Source organism: Erythranthe guttata, chromosome 14, assembly GCF_056151865.1.
Source record: "Erythranthe guttata isolate IM_541 chromosome 14, IM_541, whole genome shotgun sequence".
In the NCBI taxonomy this organism is placed as follows: domain Eukaryota; kingdom Viridiplantae; phylum Streptophyta; class Magnoliopsida; order Lamiales; family Phrymaceae; genus Erythranthe; species Erythranthe guttata.
In genome coordinates this window covers 22142562-22159209 of record NC_142546.1, presented here as the reverse complement: position 1 = coordinate 22159209, position 16648 = coordinate 22142562, and the positions used below count along the sequence as shown (strand labels likewise).

Here is a 16648-nt window from a genome sequence, read left to right as displayed (position 1 = left end):
TATGGGGTAATTTTCGACAGTTTACTGTCGAAAATGGATTGCATTTTCGACAGGTTGCTGTCGAAAATGAAACCCATTTTCGACAGTAAACTGTCGAAAATAACAAAATCAAAAGCAACCCTTTCACCATTTTCGACATCTACATGTCGAAATTTGGATGAATTTTCGACAACAACATGTCGAAAATTCATCCAAATTTCGACATGTACAGGTCGAAAATGGAGAACGAAGAACCGACCCACGAATCTCAAATCAATGCTCAAATCGACTGAAATCAGATGCACCCATTACTAATTAACGATCATTCTAACCTAAAACAACCAAATCCTAATTACCCATATCAAACATTCAAATCTTAAATAAATATTAAAGAAAAAAAAAATCGAAACAACTATAACTTACTATTCGAAGAAGACGACGGCGGCGGCTTTGGGCGACGTTGGGCGGCGTGGGCGGCGTTAGGCGGTGTTTGGCGTCGGCGTCCGGCGGCGGCGATGGTTGGGCGGCGGCGGCGGCGTCGGGCGGCGTGAGGTTGACGGAGGGAGTTTTTGTGTTTGATTTTTTTTTTCTTTTTTTTTTATTTGGTTTTCAAATAGGTAATTTCAAAGAAAAATTAATGTAATTAGTATTTTGTATGAAAGGGTATTTTTGTACTTTTATTTTTATTTTGGTATTAAAGTAAGAAAAAACTTAAAAATATGTACTCAATTGTGGTTTTCAACTAGGTAGTATTCAATTAAGCAAAAATTAGTATTCAAAATAGTTGCCCCCTTGATGAATATATAATTTTTGATTTGACATTCGGCATCCTAAAAAATACCACTGGAAATATTAAAATTACCTTTGTTAGCCTTACAAATTCATACGAAGTGCATTATGCATAATTTATCGTGTTTTGAAGGTCTAAATTGATAGTAAAAAAACACCAGGGTGTAGAATGCCAAAAAACTATATTTTAAAGGTGTAAAAGGGAATAAAGCCAAAATTATTAAATATTGTTACCATTCTACAGAATGAATAAAAAAGTAACAAATCTCGAGTATTAATTAGTGCTTATTGATATTGTGATTTTAAGAGTTGGGGATTTTCTTTTATTTCCTAATTAAAAAAGTTTAAATCCAAAAAATTCAGAACATATTATTCTACCTAAAAAAATTATAAATCAAAATATTAATACAAAATTATCCAATTTAAGTTCTTTTTGTTTGATAAATTTAGCCAGCTAATTAAATAATTGAATCTTATTGAATGTTTGGTTAGTTGAATTCAATAATTTAAAAATGTAAAAATAAAGGCTAGGTTTTGGCTTTTGCCAAGCGCAGAACAATTATTAAAGATGGCGGGAAATCTGACGTACTCTGCACACTTTCTTCCCCAATGTCAACACATACCCGCCATTCTATTCGTCTAATTTCAAAACCAAATTGGGCACATCTTTTCTCGTTAGGGTTTCCAATTTTCTGAATTCTTAACCCCCAATATGAACCCCTACCCACTGGGGTTTATGTTCTTGAGGTAACCCTAAACCCTCCAAAATCCAATTAAAGGTATTGATAGATTCAATTTCCCCGCCAATTACGGCTTCCTATCAGCGGCCGCAATGGGAAACAAGGCCACGGAGGATATCGTTTCAACGGTCCGGTCGATTGTCGGCGGCGAGTACTCCGACATGGACATAATTCGAGCTCTCCACATGGCGAAGAATGACCCAACTGCCGCAATCAATATCATATTCGACACTCCGAGAAGCTTCCAGAAGCATGATTTCCCCAAGAAGTCCGAACCCGCCGGCAGGAATCTGAACACAGAGCCTCCGACCGTTGATTCTTCGGCGGAGAACAATTACAGTAATCGAATTGCGAGTTCTGATTCTGTTTTGAGATCAAACGGGAGCTCAAACACTAGTAGTGGAAGAAACCAGGGTGAAGAGAATGGCAACGCTGATAGTGAAGTGGAGAAAGAAATGGGGAGCGAGTGGTGGTTTGTGGGGAATGGTGAGGTGGCAGGTTTATCCACTTGTAAAGGGAGGATTTTAAATCCCGGTGACGAAGTGAATTTCACTTTCCCTGTTGAGAAGAAAATGACAGCACCCTCACCTGGGAAGTTAGGGGGTGGGCGAGGCCGGCATGTGGCTGCATGCTCTGAGATCGTGAGGTTTTCTACCAGCTCATCCGGAGAGGTATACTTTCTGTAAATTGCTCGAATTTGGTTTTATCATTTAATTAAAGTATTTTTTCTTTCTTTGGGTAACTAGAGTAGAGAAAATATTAAGTGGATATTGTGAGAGATACATATGAATTTTGGGGCGGAAATGAATCCATCAGTTGCTTTCCTGTGAATTGTGATTGGTCGAATTGCCCCTGTTTCAGAAAGCTATTTCGTGATTCTTGTTTGTGGTGGTGCATAATAGTTACATGATATCAAATTAAATTTTAAGTAATGTTAGAGTATGAAAATGTTTAAAGGTGTGATGTTCTGCTTCAGCAAGTATATCAAGGTTGAAGTGCCTTGATCATATGTAGATCTATGTATTTTACTGGTTGCAGATATAACACTGCTATACTGTTTTGCAGATTGGCCGTATTCCAAATGAATGGGCTCGGTGCCTCTTACCTCTTGTGAGGGATAAGAAGGTTTGTCTTCAGGGATATTGTAAATCTGCTCCTCCTGTGCTGGGGATAATGGATACTATTGTCTTAGATATCAGGTACGTTGGCAGTGGACGGAATTTGTGTGGTCAAAATGTGAGTGAAAGATGGCCAATATGTGTATTATGATTCAATTTAGTACTGATGTGCTGAAAAAATCATTTTGTTTTGATTTTGTGTTGTTTAGGATATATATAAATAGTTCCATGTTCCAAAAAAGCCAACAAACTTCACTTAAAGCAACAAGTAATTCAGCAGATGAGTCGATTGTTCAACCCCTTCCATCCCTGTTCAAATTGCTGGGATTTGTTCCATTTACGAAGGTGAATAAGCTCTACCAGTTCTAATTATTACAGACAGTTTTAAGATGTTTTAGGTAATCTAACTGGAATCTGAGTTTGTCCTCCTTTTAGGCACAATTTACTCCAGGAGATCTGTACACAAGGAAGAGGCCTTTGAATGCTGAGGTACAATCTGTGAATCTACTGGATGCTTAAAATTAAGGAGTATGAATATTAGTGTTTAATTTTACATGAACAGGATAGCTGTCTTCCACCTCCATCAGTTCTACATTTAAATAAGTTCAAGGCCACATCTTCTGTGGATGGAAACAATGCTGAACATGAGGAGACAGTCTCTGAAAGTGACCTTAACAATATTGTGGGTGTTTCTGACAGCTCAGAGTTAGAGGTAAAGTAACCTCAAACACCTCTGCTGCCTGCTTGTGGTAATATCTTTATGTGTTACATAATCTGATATATGATTTATGATGATTCAGGAAATGGAACCTCCTGGTACTATGCTGTGTGAACTTCGTCCTTACCAAAAGCAGGCTCTTAATTGGATGATTAAGCTGGAGAGAGGACACTGTGCGGATGACGCTGGAGCAACTCTGCACCCATGTTGGGATGCTTACCGCCTCGCTGACAGGTATGTGAAGCTTCAATGGTAACAGTAAGATCATTATTTTATAATTTCGAAATGGATTTTAGTTGATAAATATCTTATTGCAGGAGGGAATTGGTTTTGTACGTAAATACCTTTTCAGGTGATGCAACGACTGAATTCCCGAGCACGCTTCAAATGGCTAGAGGAGGAGTATGTTGCTAGTTTTACTTGATCATTATTTTTAAATGACTGCATTCTGTTTTTATTTATTTATTGGGAATAGGTACGTGAATAGAGAATATTATTGTAGATTTTGGCAGATTCTATGGGACTGGGGAAGACTATCATGACTATATCCCTCCTTCTTACGCATTCCGGAAGAGGTGGATCATTGAGTAATGCATCTACCAGCCAGTCTTCCACTGATAACGGCGGAGCGAGCTTGACTTCAGATAACTCTCCGAAACCTCCAAAGAAAGCATCTAAGTTCACTGGTTTTGAGAAGCTTATGAAACAAAAAGCTGCACTTGTTGGTGGTGGCAATCTCATTATATGCCCAATGACACTTATAGGCCAGTGGAAGGTATAATCTACCCACCCTTACAATATTGTTTAGTGTAGGCAAACTGAAACAGGTGTTGCCTCGTATTGTTGTGGAGAAACTTCCCAGGTTGAATATTGACCTTTTTTTTTCGTAGACAGAGATTGAAACTCATGCTCAACCTGGAAATTTGTCAGTTTATGTTCATTATGGACAAAGTAGATCAAAGGATGCCAAGTTTCTTGCGCAAAGTAATGTTGTACTAACTACGTATGGAGTGCTAGCTTCAGAATTTTCAACTGAGGTACTTGGTATTTCTTGTATATATTTCTTCATCCTCTTCCACTGCTGTGGTTGTATCTACTTGTTAGGAAATAGAGTAACATTGTTATACAACTCTTGCTTCATTTTACCCGGGGAGAAGGCCTAACAGATCGCTGTTTCTTTGTCATTATCCTTTGTAGAATGCAGAGGACAATGGGGGATTATATTCAGTTAGATGGTTTAGAGTGGTTCTTGATGAGGCACATACCATAAAATCATCCAAAAGCCAAGTTTCTATGGCTGCAGCAGCTCTTGCTGCTGACCGTCGATGGTGCCTTACTGGAACACCTATCCAGGTAAATGATTATTTACATGTGCGCTGAATGATTTCGATGAAATACCAGTCCTTATATTGACTGATATCATTTTTACATTGCCCCTTGGAATTCTAAAAGCATACTACTAGCGCTTACATTTCTTGTTAAATTTCAAACTTAAAGCGTCTTGACATCTTTGATGGAATTTCATTTGCGGTTGATTGTGTATGTCACTTTCTTCAACCAGTTATTTTTCGAAGTTGCGAGTTTCAGCCTTTCCGATATCAGTTTGTGGTTTTTTAATAATTTTTAAAGATCCTCGCTTATTATTTATGTCATTTGCTTTATTTGAGTTGCTTCATTAGCAAAATCTAGTTATGTTTAATTATCAAAAAAAATCTAGTTATGTTTCTAATTGTAAGCTTATGTAACAGAACAACCTGGAGGATGTTTACAGTCTTCTTCGATTTTTGAAGATTGAACCGTGGGGAAGCTGGGCTTGGTAAGGTGCTAAACCATCTTTCGGAAAATGCAGTTGACCTTAGAGTGTTTTTATTTTTATCAAGATTGATTGTCTTTCATAAACACAATTATGTCGTGTTCTGTGTTTCTTTGAATAATTTTGCAGAGTCACGACAAGTATATCTGCATTAGTTTCTTTTTGCAATTTCTAAATATATGTATTTTTTCCTTTTCCCCTGGTGCCATAACCTAATATATAGTCTTCAGTTTATACATTCTTACTCAAGGACTGACTTTTTAATTTTGGATTACTGATTTCCAGAAATAAAAATTACATTTATGGGAAGTACTCCCACTGCCCCCAAATTTCTCTCTCATCCTTTTTCAGGGATGTTTCTCTTTGGAATGTATGTTTGTTTCTTTCTGTTTTTCTAATAACCATTCCTAAGGATTCTGACTAGTAAACACAGTACCTGTCTAGCTGTATCAAGATGCTAATAACTTTTCTCCCCTCTTCTGTATTCCGTTTTTAAGATATTATCATAAATAATCGGGAGAGACTGCAAAATTTATTATCTGATTTGATATTTTGCATTTATAATCAACTTCCAGGTGGAATAAGCTAGTCCAGAAGCCCTTTGAAGAGGGTGATGAGAGGGGGTTAAAGTTAGTTCAATCAATCTTAAAGCCAATCATGTTAAGAAGAACCAAGTCTAGCACAGATCGAGAAGGCAGGTGGGTATTTGAAGCTACTTTCTTGGTTACTTTCTCTGCATGCTTGTTACTTACTGTGGTTGTAATGGGCTTGTCTTTTATACTTACTGGTGTCCAGGCCAATTTTAGTTCTGCCACCTGCAGATATGCAAGTGATATATTGCAATCTTACAGAAGCTGAGAACGACTTTTACGAAGCATTATTCAAAAAATCGAAGGTACCGATTTGTATGGATTTTTTGCATGTGGATTTCTTACCTTTGGTGTATTGCTGCTTGACTAAACTTCATTGATACATCTTTAGGTGAAGTTCGACCAATTTGTAGAGCAAGGCCGGGTTCTTCATAACTATGCTTCAATTTTGGAACTGCTGTTACGTCTTCGTCAATGTTGTGATCACCCATTTCTTGTTATGAGGTGAAACTATATACGTGTAGATATATTCACCAAAGGCACACATGTATTACTTGGTCAGTTAACTTGTTAGTTTCTGCTAGTGATATGCTTTTCTATGTCCAGTCGAGGCGATACCCAAGAATACTCCGATTTGAACAAACTTGCAAGACGTTTCCTCAAAGGTGGTCTGGACAATGTGGACGGGCAAATTACAGAAGCGCCATCACGCGCTTATATTCAAGAAGTTGTGGATGAGTTACGCAAAGGTGAACAAGGAGAGTGCCCGATATGCCTCGAAGCTTTTGAAGATGCAGTATTGACACCTTGCGCCCATCGACTATGCAGAGAGTGTCTTTTGGCAAGCTGGAGAAGCTCTGCAAGTGGCCTCTGTCCTGTTTGTAGGTAGCAATATACTGTCTTGCATAAAGCAATCTTATCCAAGGATTTTTTTTTATAAGATGTAGTGAATGCTAGTACCAAATGTTTTTCACAGGAAGACCATTAGCAAGCAGGAGCTTATTACAGCCCCGACTGATAGTCGTTTCCAGGTTGATGTTGAGAAGAACTGGGTGGAATCCTCGAAGGTTTCGGCTCTTATGCGTGAACTAGGATATCTACAGTCAGGGGGCTCAAAAAGTATTGTATTTAGTCAATGGACTGCCTTTTTGGATCTATTGCAGATTCCTCTTTCTCGGTAACATCTTTTTTTCCCTTTTTCTCACATTCTAACCTCGAATAATATGATATGCTATGTGAGTCTATATAATGCACTCGACTGTATGAATGAGGCCTTTCTTCTATATTTTGATGTTGCTGGTCGAAGTTATATTTCCATGGAAATGATTTGTTGATGGTCTAAGTTTTATATCCAGGAGTCAAATCCAGTTTCTTCGTCTGGACGGGACTTTGAACCTGCAACAGCGTGAGAGAGTAATAAAGCAATTTTCAGAAGAAGATAACATCAAGGCATGTCTTTTTTCTCAACTTGTTCATTCATTTATTTAATTTTTTTCACACTTAGCGTAACTATTTATATATCTGTCGTCACAGGTGTTGCTCATGTCACTGAAGGCTGGTGGAGTTGGAATAAATCTCACGGCAGCATGTAATGCTTTTGTCATGGTAATACGGCTTCAGATATCTTAAGATTCCTTCATCTAACATATTCTATTATTGGTGTGTTCTCTATGTATGATGGTATAACTCGTTAGATGTATTAGCGATTACTGCAATTTATTCGTGATCCCAAAATTACTTTTCTAGGACCCGTGGTGGAATCCAGCAGTCGAGGAACAAGCAGTCATGCGCATTCATCGTATAGGACAAACTAAAAAGGTGACGATCAAACGGTTTATTGTCAAGGTAATTTCTTGGTCATTTTTTCTTTTTTCCAACATATTAATTATTATATTTGAAATTGTTATGGTTACGCGAAGATGATTATTATGATACGGAACAGGGTACAGTTGAGGAAAGAATGGAAGCAGTTCAAGCTAGAAAGCAGCGAATGATATCCGGTGCTCTAACAGATCAAGAAGTTCGAAGTGCACGACTTGAAGAACTTAAAATGCTCTTTACTTAGACTCGTTTTCTACACACGGTGAGCCCTTCTCATCACCTCGATTTTTCTTTGGCTGAGACGTATTTTTACTATTGGAAATTCGTCTATGAATTTGTGTTCCGTTATCAGAAGACCTTTGGGATTTTCTGGAAGCTTCTAAAAAGTTAAAGCATGTAGAAACCATCACCCCAATCTCTGGTTCTACCAATTAAACTGAATATCCAACTCCAATGATCAACCGTGCAGCTTAAAAGTTAAAAGTTGCAATAACTTTTTTTTAAAATTTTTTTTTTTTTGAAGTTTGTATTTATTTATTTGATTACATGTAACATTTTTTTGTAATTATTAATTATATTATAGTCACATTGGAGAAATTTCCATTACTCGCTGTTATATCTCTAATCTCATTATGAACATACACAATCTTTCAATGTACTTGACATACTAAATCGAACTCGAAGATTGTACCGATTACTTTTAGTTTTCCTGATTCGATATTAGCTATCTGAAAATATTAATTCGTTTTTTCTGATGGTAAATTTAGTAATCTGACAAAATTCAATACATTGATATTTTTGTTAAATGTAAGTGATTCATCAGACTTTAGTAAGGATTTTATAATATATTCTTCCAACTTATAGTACATATTAAATTTAATTTCAAAATCAAGTAGTCAAATATTTGAACACAATTATAGGGAATAATAATTAATAAAATGAAATACAGGGAATATAATAAAATATATAGCTGTCAGATATAATTACGAGTATTGAATTAGCAGAATTGAAGTCCTAATTCTGAATAATAATAAATTAATTAAATATTGCAATATCCGAAAAATAATACTGAAAGGGTAGTTTAGGAATATTAGGGAAGATTCTTTCCTATCTGTGAAAAAAAGACGTACATCTAGGCAACAGCCGTTTCTCATCATCAAGAATTCTGCGAAACTCTAAAACCTCCAAAAACTCTTCTTCTTCTTCTTCTTCTTCTTCTTCTCGTTTCTTCTTCTTCTTCTTCTTCTTCTTCTTCAAGGTTAAGTTCAGAATCGCCGCTTATACAAATATATATATATATATAGGTACATTTTTTACACACACTTATGTGTGTTTGTCGGTGTCTTTGCATGCACAATTTTTTTTCTTTTTTTCTCTATTTTTCCATTGATTAATAGGAGGGTTTCAGGGCTAAGGAGATAGCAAATGGAGGGCGCCGGAAACAACGGCGGCGCTGTTTCTTCTACTGTGGCCGCCGCTGAAGCGGCGGCGGAATCGCAGGTTTTGCCTGTTTCTGAGCGGATGGCGGGCGGCGGCGGCGACAAAAACGGCGCCGTTCCTTTTACGGGGGTCGCCGCTGAAGCGGCGGCGGAATCGCGGGTTTTGCCTGTTTCTGAGGCGGTGGAGGTGGCGGTCGGCTCGGAGTTAGAGGAGAAGCTGATATATAGTGGCGGCGATGGCGGTCATGTAGGGGTGGCGGCGCCCCTCAGTGGGAGCGGCGTCGAGGCCGCCAAAAGAAAACGAGGAAGGCCAAGAAAAGATCCGCCGGCGGAGTTAGGGCGAGAATTCGCGGCGGCGCCGGAGTTTTTCGCCACCCCGCTTATAAAGCGAGGGAGAGGCCGCCCGAAAGGCTCCGGCAAATGGCAATCCTTGGTGGCTTCTTTAGGTATTTAATTAATCTCCCTTCATCATCAAATTCACTATTTTTTTTTCAGATAAAAAAAAGAAAGAAATATTTTCCATTCTCAAATCAAAATCAATAAATCAAATTCAATTTGTTTTCAGATAATTAAGTAAATAAAAAAAAAAGGGGAATATTCTTCTTCTAAACAATGTCTTTGTGAAGGTAAAACTACAGTGGACTCAACTGGAAGCAACTTCACTCCTCACATAGTTGCAGTTCAAACAGGAGAGGTAACATTTAAATTCAAAATATATACATTACAACAAATTGTATCTATCTATATATATGTATTTTGTTTCGATTTTGCAGAATATAGTTGAAAGAATATGCTCCTTTTCTCAAAGGGCTTTCGAATCAATATGCATTCTTTCAGCTTCCGGAATCGTCTTAACCGCAGAACTTCTCCGACCTGGTTCCGCTAGCAGCATTCTCAGATACGAGGTATAGTCGAACTCAAGATCCTTAGATTCTATTTCGTTCGATCAAATCTTGCAGCTGTGGATAGGATCACGTAGTATATCGATTATCTGCTGAATGTATTTTTCGTTGTTCTTGCATAGGGCCAATTTGAGATTGTGTCTCTGAGTGGATCACATTTAAATAACGGTGGTAACGGCAAAATATGCCGTTTAAGTGTTCAACTTGCTTACCCTAACGGCACCCTTTTCGGTGGCGCTGTCGCAAATTCACTAATCGCCGGAGGCCCGGTTCAGGTAAACCTCAAGAATTTCCGGGATTCGCTTTCTTGGCGAAACGTATATAATATATACTTCTTGAAAAATCAAGATTCGTATATCGATAGAGAAGTTAACAAAGTAGTCGATTCTTTGTTTTTTTCTTATGATAGATTGACATTGTGTTACATACATAATGTGTATATATATATATACTTTCCAGGTTGTGATTGCTACATTTAGAGAGAATTTGGTGGGGGAGCAGCAGCACCTGCCAGCAAGGCGTTTCGTCGAACCTTCGGATCCTAATAATGTTTATGTGCCATTAGTACAGACATCAAACGGCCAAGTACAAGACGGTGAACAAGTTCCTCCGGTCAATGCTCCATCGTATAACGGTGTGGATAGACTCACCAACCACCGTGATGTGAACCGCGCTTCTCCTCAGCAGTTCGATTGGAACAACAACTCCTCCTTGCAATCCTGTTCAACCATGTCACAACATTTAATCTCCCGTCTTAATAATACAGACGAATAATACCGACCCCGTGAGAAGAAAAAAAATAAAAATACTACATGTTACAATTTTTTTTTTCTTTTTTCGATTCTTCATATTTGAATTTTGAATTACAGCACATTGATTGAAGCTATTTAGCAAAGTGCCTTATTTCATGTTACAAATTTCGATGATTTAAATATTGGCGAACAATCGGTAAGTTCTGGCATCGAGACTAATCTGTCTAACTGCTGCAACTGCTGCCGTAACTGCCAACACCGAGAAAACTGTAGCTATAGTCGCGTTGAGCCAAAAGAGTGGACCCCTCTTCGATGGTTTGAACGTCAAGTTGAAGAAAACGAAGGGTAGTACGAAATCGAGTGGCATGAAACCAAACGCTCCAATCAGAGCATTTATGTCTCCGAAAAACGGAAGCATCGCAGCTACCGTGGTTGCCAAAACGACCGACAGCGACCGCGAGATCACTCTCGGGACCACATTTCTTGCGGAGAACTCCCCCTTTGTGGGGTCTGCAAATGCTCGCTCGAGAACCTCGTTCGTCGGTTGCAGGTACACCACGGCGACAGCCGACAGCTGGAGAATGGTGAACACATTGGTCATCAAAACGAACCATTTTGGAACCAATGGTGTGCCATCATCCAAGAAATTGGTCAGAATTAAGCCATTGGCTTTATTACCAAACGCCCAGTACCCGGAAATCGACACACTGAAAAAAGTAGCCGTTACAATTGCATAGCAAACAAACAGCCCCTTAAACATCTTCCCCTTAACTGGTGCTGCTAATGTTGCCTACACTATAGTAAAGTGTAAAAATTAAAATTAATTTCCAATATTCAAAAATTACATAAGTAAATTTAATTCACAATATTTATTATATAATAAATTACCTGTATTTCTGGAATAATTCCATTGCCAAAAGTGGTGGCAATAATAGCTAATGAATTAAAAATACCGAATATTCGAGTTTCGTTATTTTTGTTGAGAGAATAATCTTTTTTCGGTCCCTTTGATGAGCTTCCTGAAATATTTAATATTTAATATAATTGTCCAGAAAATAATAAAAAAAAAATCAATTTTTTTTTTTTTTTTTTTTTTTTTTTTACCAATGTAGATGGAAGCAGCAGTAGCACAGGCACTGTAGGAAAGGCACAGGACCAAAGAAACCAAGTTGATGTGCCTCAAGGAATGAAAAGATGGGATTTGGGCTAAAATTAACATTAGCCCACCAAATATTATTACAAATTCGTACAGTTTCATTTTTCCATTTGGATCCGACACCAAGTAAATTGCCTGGATCAAGTCAACAATTCGAGATAATTAATTGTAGGGTAAATTACGGCCAATCCCCTGAGGTATACTCAAATTACAAAAAAATCTTATCATATTTGGGTAATTACAACAACCACTTTTACTGTGTCAAATTTACCTATTGAATGAGTGATTTTTTTTTGTAAGATAATACATAGTTGAGGGATGGTTGTAATTATCCAAATAAGATGGATTTTTTTTTGTAATTCAAGTTTACGTCAGGGGTGGCCGTAATTGGTCCTTAATTGTATGCAAGAATGAGTATTTGTGATAATTTTTTTTTTTTTGGAAAATAATTCTATAAATTTGACATGAACTTATACTACAATATGAAATTAAGTACAAAATTAGAAAAATAAATAAAAAGTATGAGGATGAACCTTCATGCACTGTCCACCCAATAGAGTGGAGCCCACCACTGCACCGTAGCACACTAGGAATTGAATTGGCCCAACATAATACATTCCCCATTTTGGGCCTGAAAATAAATAAATAAAAATTAAACAAAAAAGTGTAAGGCATGATTTGACAAAAAGTTTGAATGAACGTTTGGGACTCGAATAGCCTAATACGACATAACCTATATTGTTGGACTTATATATAAAAAGAAAAAGACATAACTACTTATTATCTGGTTTCGTGTCACAAAGTTGTGGGGGGGTTTAGTTTGATTTTCCCATATTTGTGGGGTATTTATATAAATAAATAATTGTCAAACTTGTCAGACCACCACCAAGATTAATTGTGTCCACACAATATTCTTCTTATTATTATTTTTTAAATCGCATTTACACAATATTCTGTCCTACGTGATTCGTTTGGATCCAAAGTTGAAATGGTAGCTAGAATTTGGCAAATATTCATAGGCAATTAGGAAACATTAAAAGCTAATATTTGACCAATATATTTTGTGAAATAAAGGAATCTCACTCCAATATGTCTCACTTATGCTCATGATCTCCCAGAAGAAAATAGATTCAGTCCCTCGTATTTTAACAATTTAAAATAATTAGTCATTTATGTTATTTATCGTTAGTCCGTCAGCTAAGACAGTGACGGACACATGCTAGAGTTCGTCGATCAGTACTAACGAAAAATTGACGAATATAACCAAAAGTATTAAACTTTTGAAACTTGAGGGACTAAATTTGTTTTCTTTTGGGAACAATGATGACGAAATTCGAATCGAGGTAAAATTAAAAGACAAAAAAAGTGTAATATTTTGTTTCAGTATACATACCTAGTATATCGTTGGCCATATCACGAAATCTGAGGTGGCGATGACCTAATAGGGCGTTGCGTTCAAGCACAAGAGAGAGCAAATTATAAGAGTAGAAAGTGACGACAGCACCGATGACTAGGCTTACAATCCCAGCCGTCCATCCTAACGACGCAAACGCAAACGGAAGGCTCAGCAACGGCGGCGCTACTATCGACGTCGTCAAATGGTATCCACTGTGTATCCATGATCCTATAATTATTCATTTTGGCAATTAATTATTATATTCTTCTTCTTAAGTATCTACTTATTTAATAAAATAATTATAATAATAAAAAAAAGGTAATTTCCATTTACATATATAAGCCAATAATTGATACAAATCGATACGGATAATATCTGGTAAAAATAACAGCCAATAATTGCAACAGTATCCAAATTAAATACATACAAACACGTATATAGTATGTGTGCGAGTGTAATATTGTGACTTATCATGATCACCTCTGGATTTGAGAACAAATTGTGCTCCGGCATCTAGTTCATGGCAGAGCTCCGCCGCCGCTGGTGGAGGAGATTTGCCATCGTGCAACTCCGGTCCAACGCTTCCCATGGCTGGACACCTTCCACTATGTGTGTCTGCGTGTAGGTGGGTGGGTAGGTGGGTTATTAGAAGAAACTAGAAAAAAAGGAGCTGGGTTTACTTTTCTTAAAGTGAAAAACATATATTAATACTATATATATATATACTTTGATATATAATATATATCAAGATGAAAATATATATATTTTTTTTATACCAATGTAAAAAAAAAAATTATAATCTGTATAAATACCCCGTGAGAAAGAGAGATAACAAAATCCAAACCTATCCTATAGTTGTGGGATATCATGTCTTCAATATTATGTCACAATACACAATTATATGCCCGCACTCGATGCAATATATCGGATAATTATTCTGCACTGTTGATCTACACATAATAAAACATATATTAATGTGAATGTGTGTTTAGTAAATATTTATTTGTATAAATCTATGATACAAAATCACTCGATGGTTTTCATCAGTTGCAGTAAAATCTCGTAGATCATTTTTTTATTTGGTTAATTTAAAAGGATAATTTAAGTACATAAAAAGGGTATTTGAGATATCTCCAGAGATAAATTAAGTTTTATCTCTATATCCCAACTTTATGTTAATGCTTTTCACTTTTACTAATTATTTTGTAGATGCATCACAATTAACACATTTATGTCATGTGTATGAATGATTATATTATCACACACATACAATTGAGATATCACGCTCAACCAAATTTATTGAATTTAAAATAGCAAAAGTATTTCTTAATATATATGATATTAAATTTCAACCTAATTTAGTTAACAATCAAGTCAAACTCAACTAATTAGCTTATTTATTAATAAATATTTTATTATTCTAATTCTGATATTTCAAATCGAGTAGTTCTATGAAATAATTTGTTTCAGTTTGGAGTGGGCCGACCCGACCCGATTAAGAGGATCTGCATCTTTTTAATCCATTAATAGCAGGCCTTATGATAACCCTATAGGAGCCCAACCTTTCTGATTTGGGCCTTTATACAACAAATTAAATATATCTATATTCAAATATTTTTCAAAAAATTATAATTTGATTTACTTAAGCAAAAAATAAAAACAGTATAGCTATATTTATTTGGATTTCTGATTTTGGCCTTTATACAAAATTCATATTTTCGACAAAGTAAATATATCTATATTAAAATATTTTTCTATAACTAAAAATTGGATTACTTAAACAAAAACAAAAAATAGTATAGCTGAATTAATTTGGATTAAATTGGTATAAATTAATTGAGTTGGATTTATATTTTGCTGCACAGCTTTTTCACTGGGGCTGGGCATGTATATGATTTCTTCTTGATGAGGAAATAATGAATGATTAATGATTGCAATCGGATTTTATAGAATTTAACAATCGTCACGTGATAATGGTATTTTCACGTGCCATCAATTATTAGATAAACTTTTCAAGTTAGGCATAGATAAATAAAGTTATAAACACAAACTAAATTAGCTGTCGAAAAACAAAACACAAGGAATAATACTTGTTTGTACATTATTAGTAGAGCCACTTGGATTACGACAGGTGGACAACTCTCAATCACGGCCTTTTGAGCTGGAAACTTACACCATTATTTTATGGCTTAATTCCAATTTGCACCCTTAAAATAAAATTAATAGCAATTTTCGCCCTCAAAATATAATAAACTATTCACAATGCACTCTAAATTCAATATTTAAAAACTTAATGACTGTAATTTCAAATTTCATTGGTTTTCTTATTTTCAGGGTACAAAATAACAAATGAAATTGTTATTTTTTTCAAACTTCAACATAAATTCGAGCGTACAAAATGCCAAAAATAAAAATCACGACGAATTACTGAAAAAACTACAAATTTTTACAAATTTTCTTTTGAACAATTCTCGCTAAATTATTCAATCGATGAATCTTTTATTGCAATTGATGAAATAATTGGCTCCGTCACTGGCACCAAATATCAACTTGTTATTATTTCATTTTCTTAAATATTTTAAGATATTATTTTCAAATCTAATTTCAGCACAATAAGAACAAATAATACCATACTAGAGGCACATGATTAAATAGTACTCAATTTAATACATAATAAGAAAATATAGTATATTAACATAGTAAAATTTAATAATGTAGTATTATTCATATTTTATATAACATTAGTTTTTTTAAATCTTACATATTAAGATTTATAATCCAAATGGCAAATATATAAGTTTAGATTTAACTATTAAGATTTGAGATATATTGATGAAAAATAGGACATTGATAATTGTTGAAAATTAGTACATAAAAAATATTAAAAATAAATAATTACAAAAATACAATTAAAATTATTAGGTTTCCGAATTTTTTTCTTTTATATATAAGATTATAGAGGTGGCCCGCAGTACCTATTTAGAATATACCGTACTCATATGCTTCTACCATCCACGTCAGCATGCAACGCACAATTATTTAAGTTGGCTATCTAATTAACGGAACTAATCTCCAACAGAAACCCAATAGAGCATGCATCAAATGACTCAACCACTATTTTGATTCATAATTAAAAAAAAACACGAAATTATTGCATAATAAAATTAAAAATGAGAAAATTCAAAAAAGGTTAAATTACGGGGCCAACCTCTGAGGTAAGGTTAAATTACGAAAACCCCGCTTCATGTTTGGGTAATTACAACCGCCCCCTCATTTTAAATATTTTCAATAAAATTTATGTAATTCGGTTATTTACTGTATATTTTGGTTCGGCATGAAATTTTAGCGTACTAAAACGTCAGTATGATTGTATCGAATGAACACCCCTAAATTTACCTACTAGAGGGGTTTTTCGTAAGACAATACATAATTGAG

The 16648-nt window shown here is 35.6% G+C and overlaps 3 protein-coding genes across 3 annotated transcripts; 2 read left to right on the top strand and 1 right to left on the bottom strand.

The window, feature by feature from the left end:
- Window positions 1-1271: 1271 nt before the first annotated feature.
- Window positions 1272-8174, top strand: RAD5 (DNA/RNA helicase protein). The gene is made up of 21 exons (XM_088813222.1): window positions 1272-2179; window positions 2574-2707; window positions 2836-2971; window positions 3062-3115; window positions 3189-3338; window positions 3427-3578; window positions 3662-3746; window positions 3847-4119; window positions 4235-4381; window positions 4542-4697; window positions 5093-5160; window positions 5733-5855; window positions 5953-6052; window positions 6139-6251; window positions 6354-6632; window positions 6724-6924; window positions 7103-7196; window positions 7281-7352; window positions 7494-7592; window positions 7690-7830; window positions 7921-8174. The coding sequence occupies exons 1-20, from the start codon at window positions 1601-1603 to the stop codon at window positions 7810-7812; spliced, it is 3138 nt and encodes a 1045-aa protein (XP_088669348.1). The 5' UTR covers window positions 1272-1600; the 3' UTR covers window positions 7813-7830; window positions 7921-8174.
- A 533-nt stretch (window positions 8175-8707) lies between these two features.
- LOC105959084 (AT-hook motif nuclear-localized protein 2-like) lies at window positions 8708-10826 on the top strand. The gene is made up of 6 exons (XM_088813629.1): window positions 8708-8872; window positions 8977-9453; window positions 9634-9701; window positions 9781-9912; window positions 10032-10184; window positions 10369-10826. The coding sequence occupies exons 2-6, from the start codon at window positions 8994-8996 to the stop codon at window positions 10681-10683; spliced, it is 1128 nt and encodes a 375-aa protein (XP_088669755.1). The 5' UTR covers window positions 8708-8872; window positions 8977-8993; the 3' UTR covers window positions 10684-10826.
- LOC105959083 (Transmembrane amino acid transporter family protein) lies at window positions 10699-13930 on the bottom strand. Its single transcript, XM_012983108.2, has 6 exons — window positions 13694-13930; window positions 13211-13441; window positions 12351-12448; window positions 11766-11952; window positions 11550-11680; window positions 10699-11451 (listed from the first exon to the last, which is right to left on the bottom strand). The coding sequence occupies exons 1-6, from the start codon at window positions 13800-13802 to the stop codon at window positions 10837-10839; spliced, it is 1371 nt and encodes a 456-aa protein (XP_012838562.2). The 5' UTR covers window positions 13803-13930; the 3' UTR covers window positions 10699-10836.
- Window positions 13931-16648: the final 2718 nt, after the last annotated feature.

Excerpts from the sequence above, each read along its gene's own strand:
- RAD5 (XM_088813222.1), top strand. The coding sequence starts at position 1,601 with ATGGGAAACAAGGCCACGGAGGATATCGTTTCAACGGTCCGGTCGATT. Across the intron at positions 2,180-2,573 it reads CTACCAGCTCATCCGGAGAG|ATTGGCCGTATTCCAAATGA; the intron begins GTATACTTTCTG and ends ACTGTTTTGCAG. Across the intron at positions 3,116-3,188 it reads AGAGGCCTTTGAATGCTGAG|GATAGCTGTCTTCCACCTCC; the intron begins GTACAATCTGTG and ends TTACATGAACAG.
- LOC105959084 (XM_088813629.1), top strand. The coding sequence starts at position 8,994 with ATGGAGGGCGCCGGAAACAACGGCGGCGCTGTTTCTTCTACTGTGGCC. Across the intron at positions 9,913-10,031 it reads GCAGCATTCTCAGATACGAG|GGCCAATTTGAGATTGTGTC; the intron begins GTATAGTCGAAC and ends GTTCTTGCATAG. Across the intron at positions 10,185-10,368 it reads TCGCCGGAGGCCCGGTTCAG|GTTGTGATTGCTACATTTAG; the intron begins GTAAACCTCAAG and ends TATACTTTCCAG.
- LOC105959083 (XM_012983108.2), bottom strand. The coding sequence starts at position 13,802 with ATGGGAAGCGTTGGACCGGAGTTGCACGATGGCAAATCTCCTCCACCA. Across the intron at positions 13,442-13,693 it reads ATTTGTTCTCAAATCCAGAG|GATCATGGATACACAGTGGA; the intron begins GTGATCATGATA and ends GAATAATTATAG. Across the intron at positions 11,452-11,549 it reads GAATTATTCCAGAAATACAG|GCAACATTAGCAGCACCAGT; the intron begins GTAATTTATTAT and ends ACTATAGTGTAG.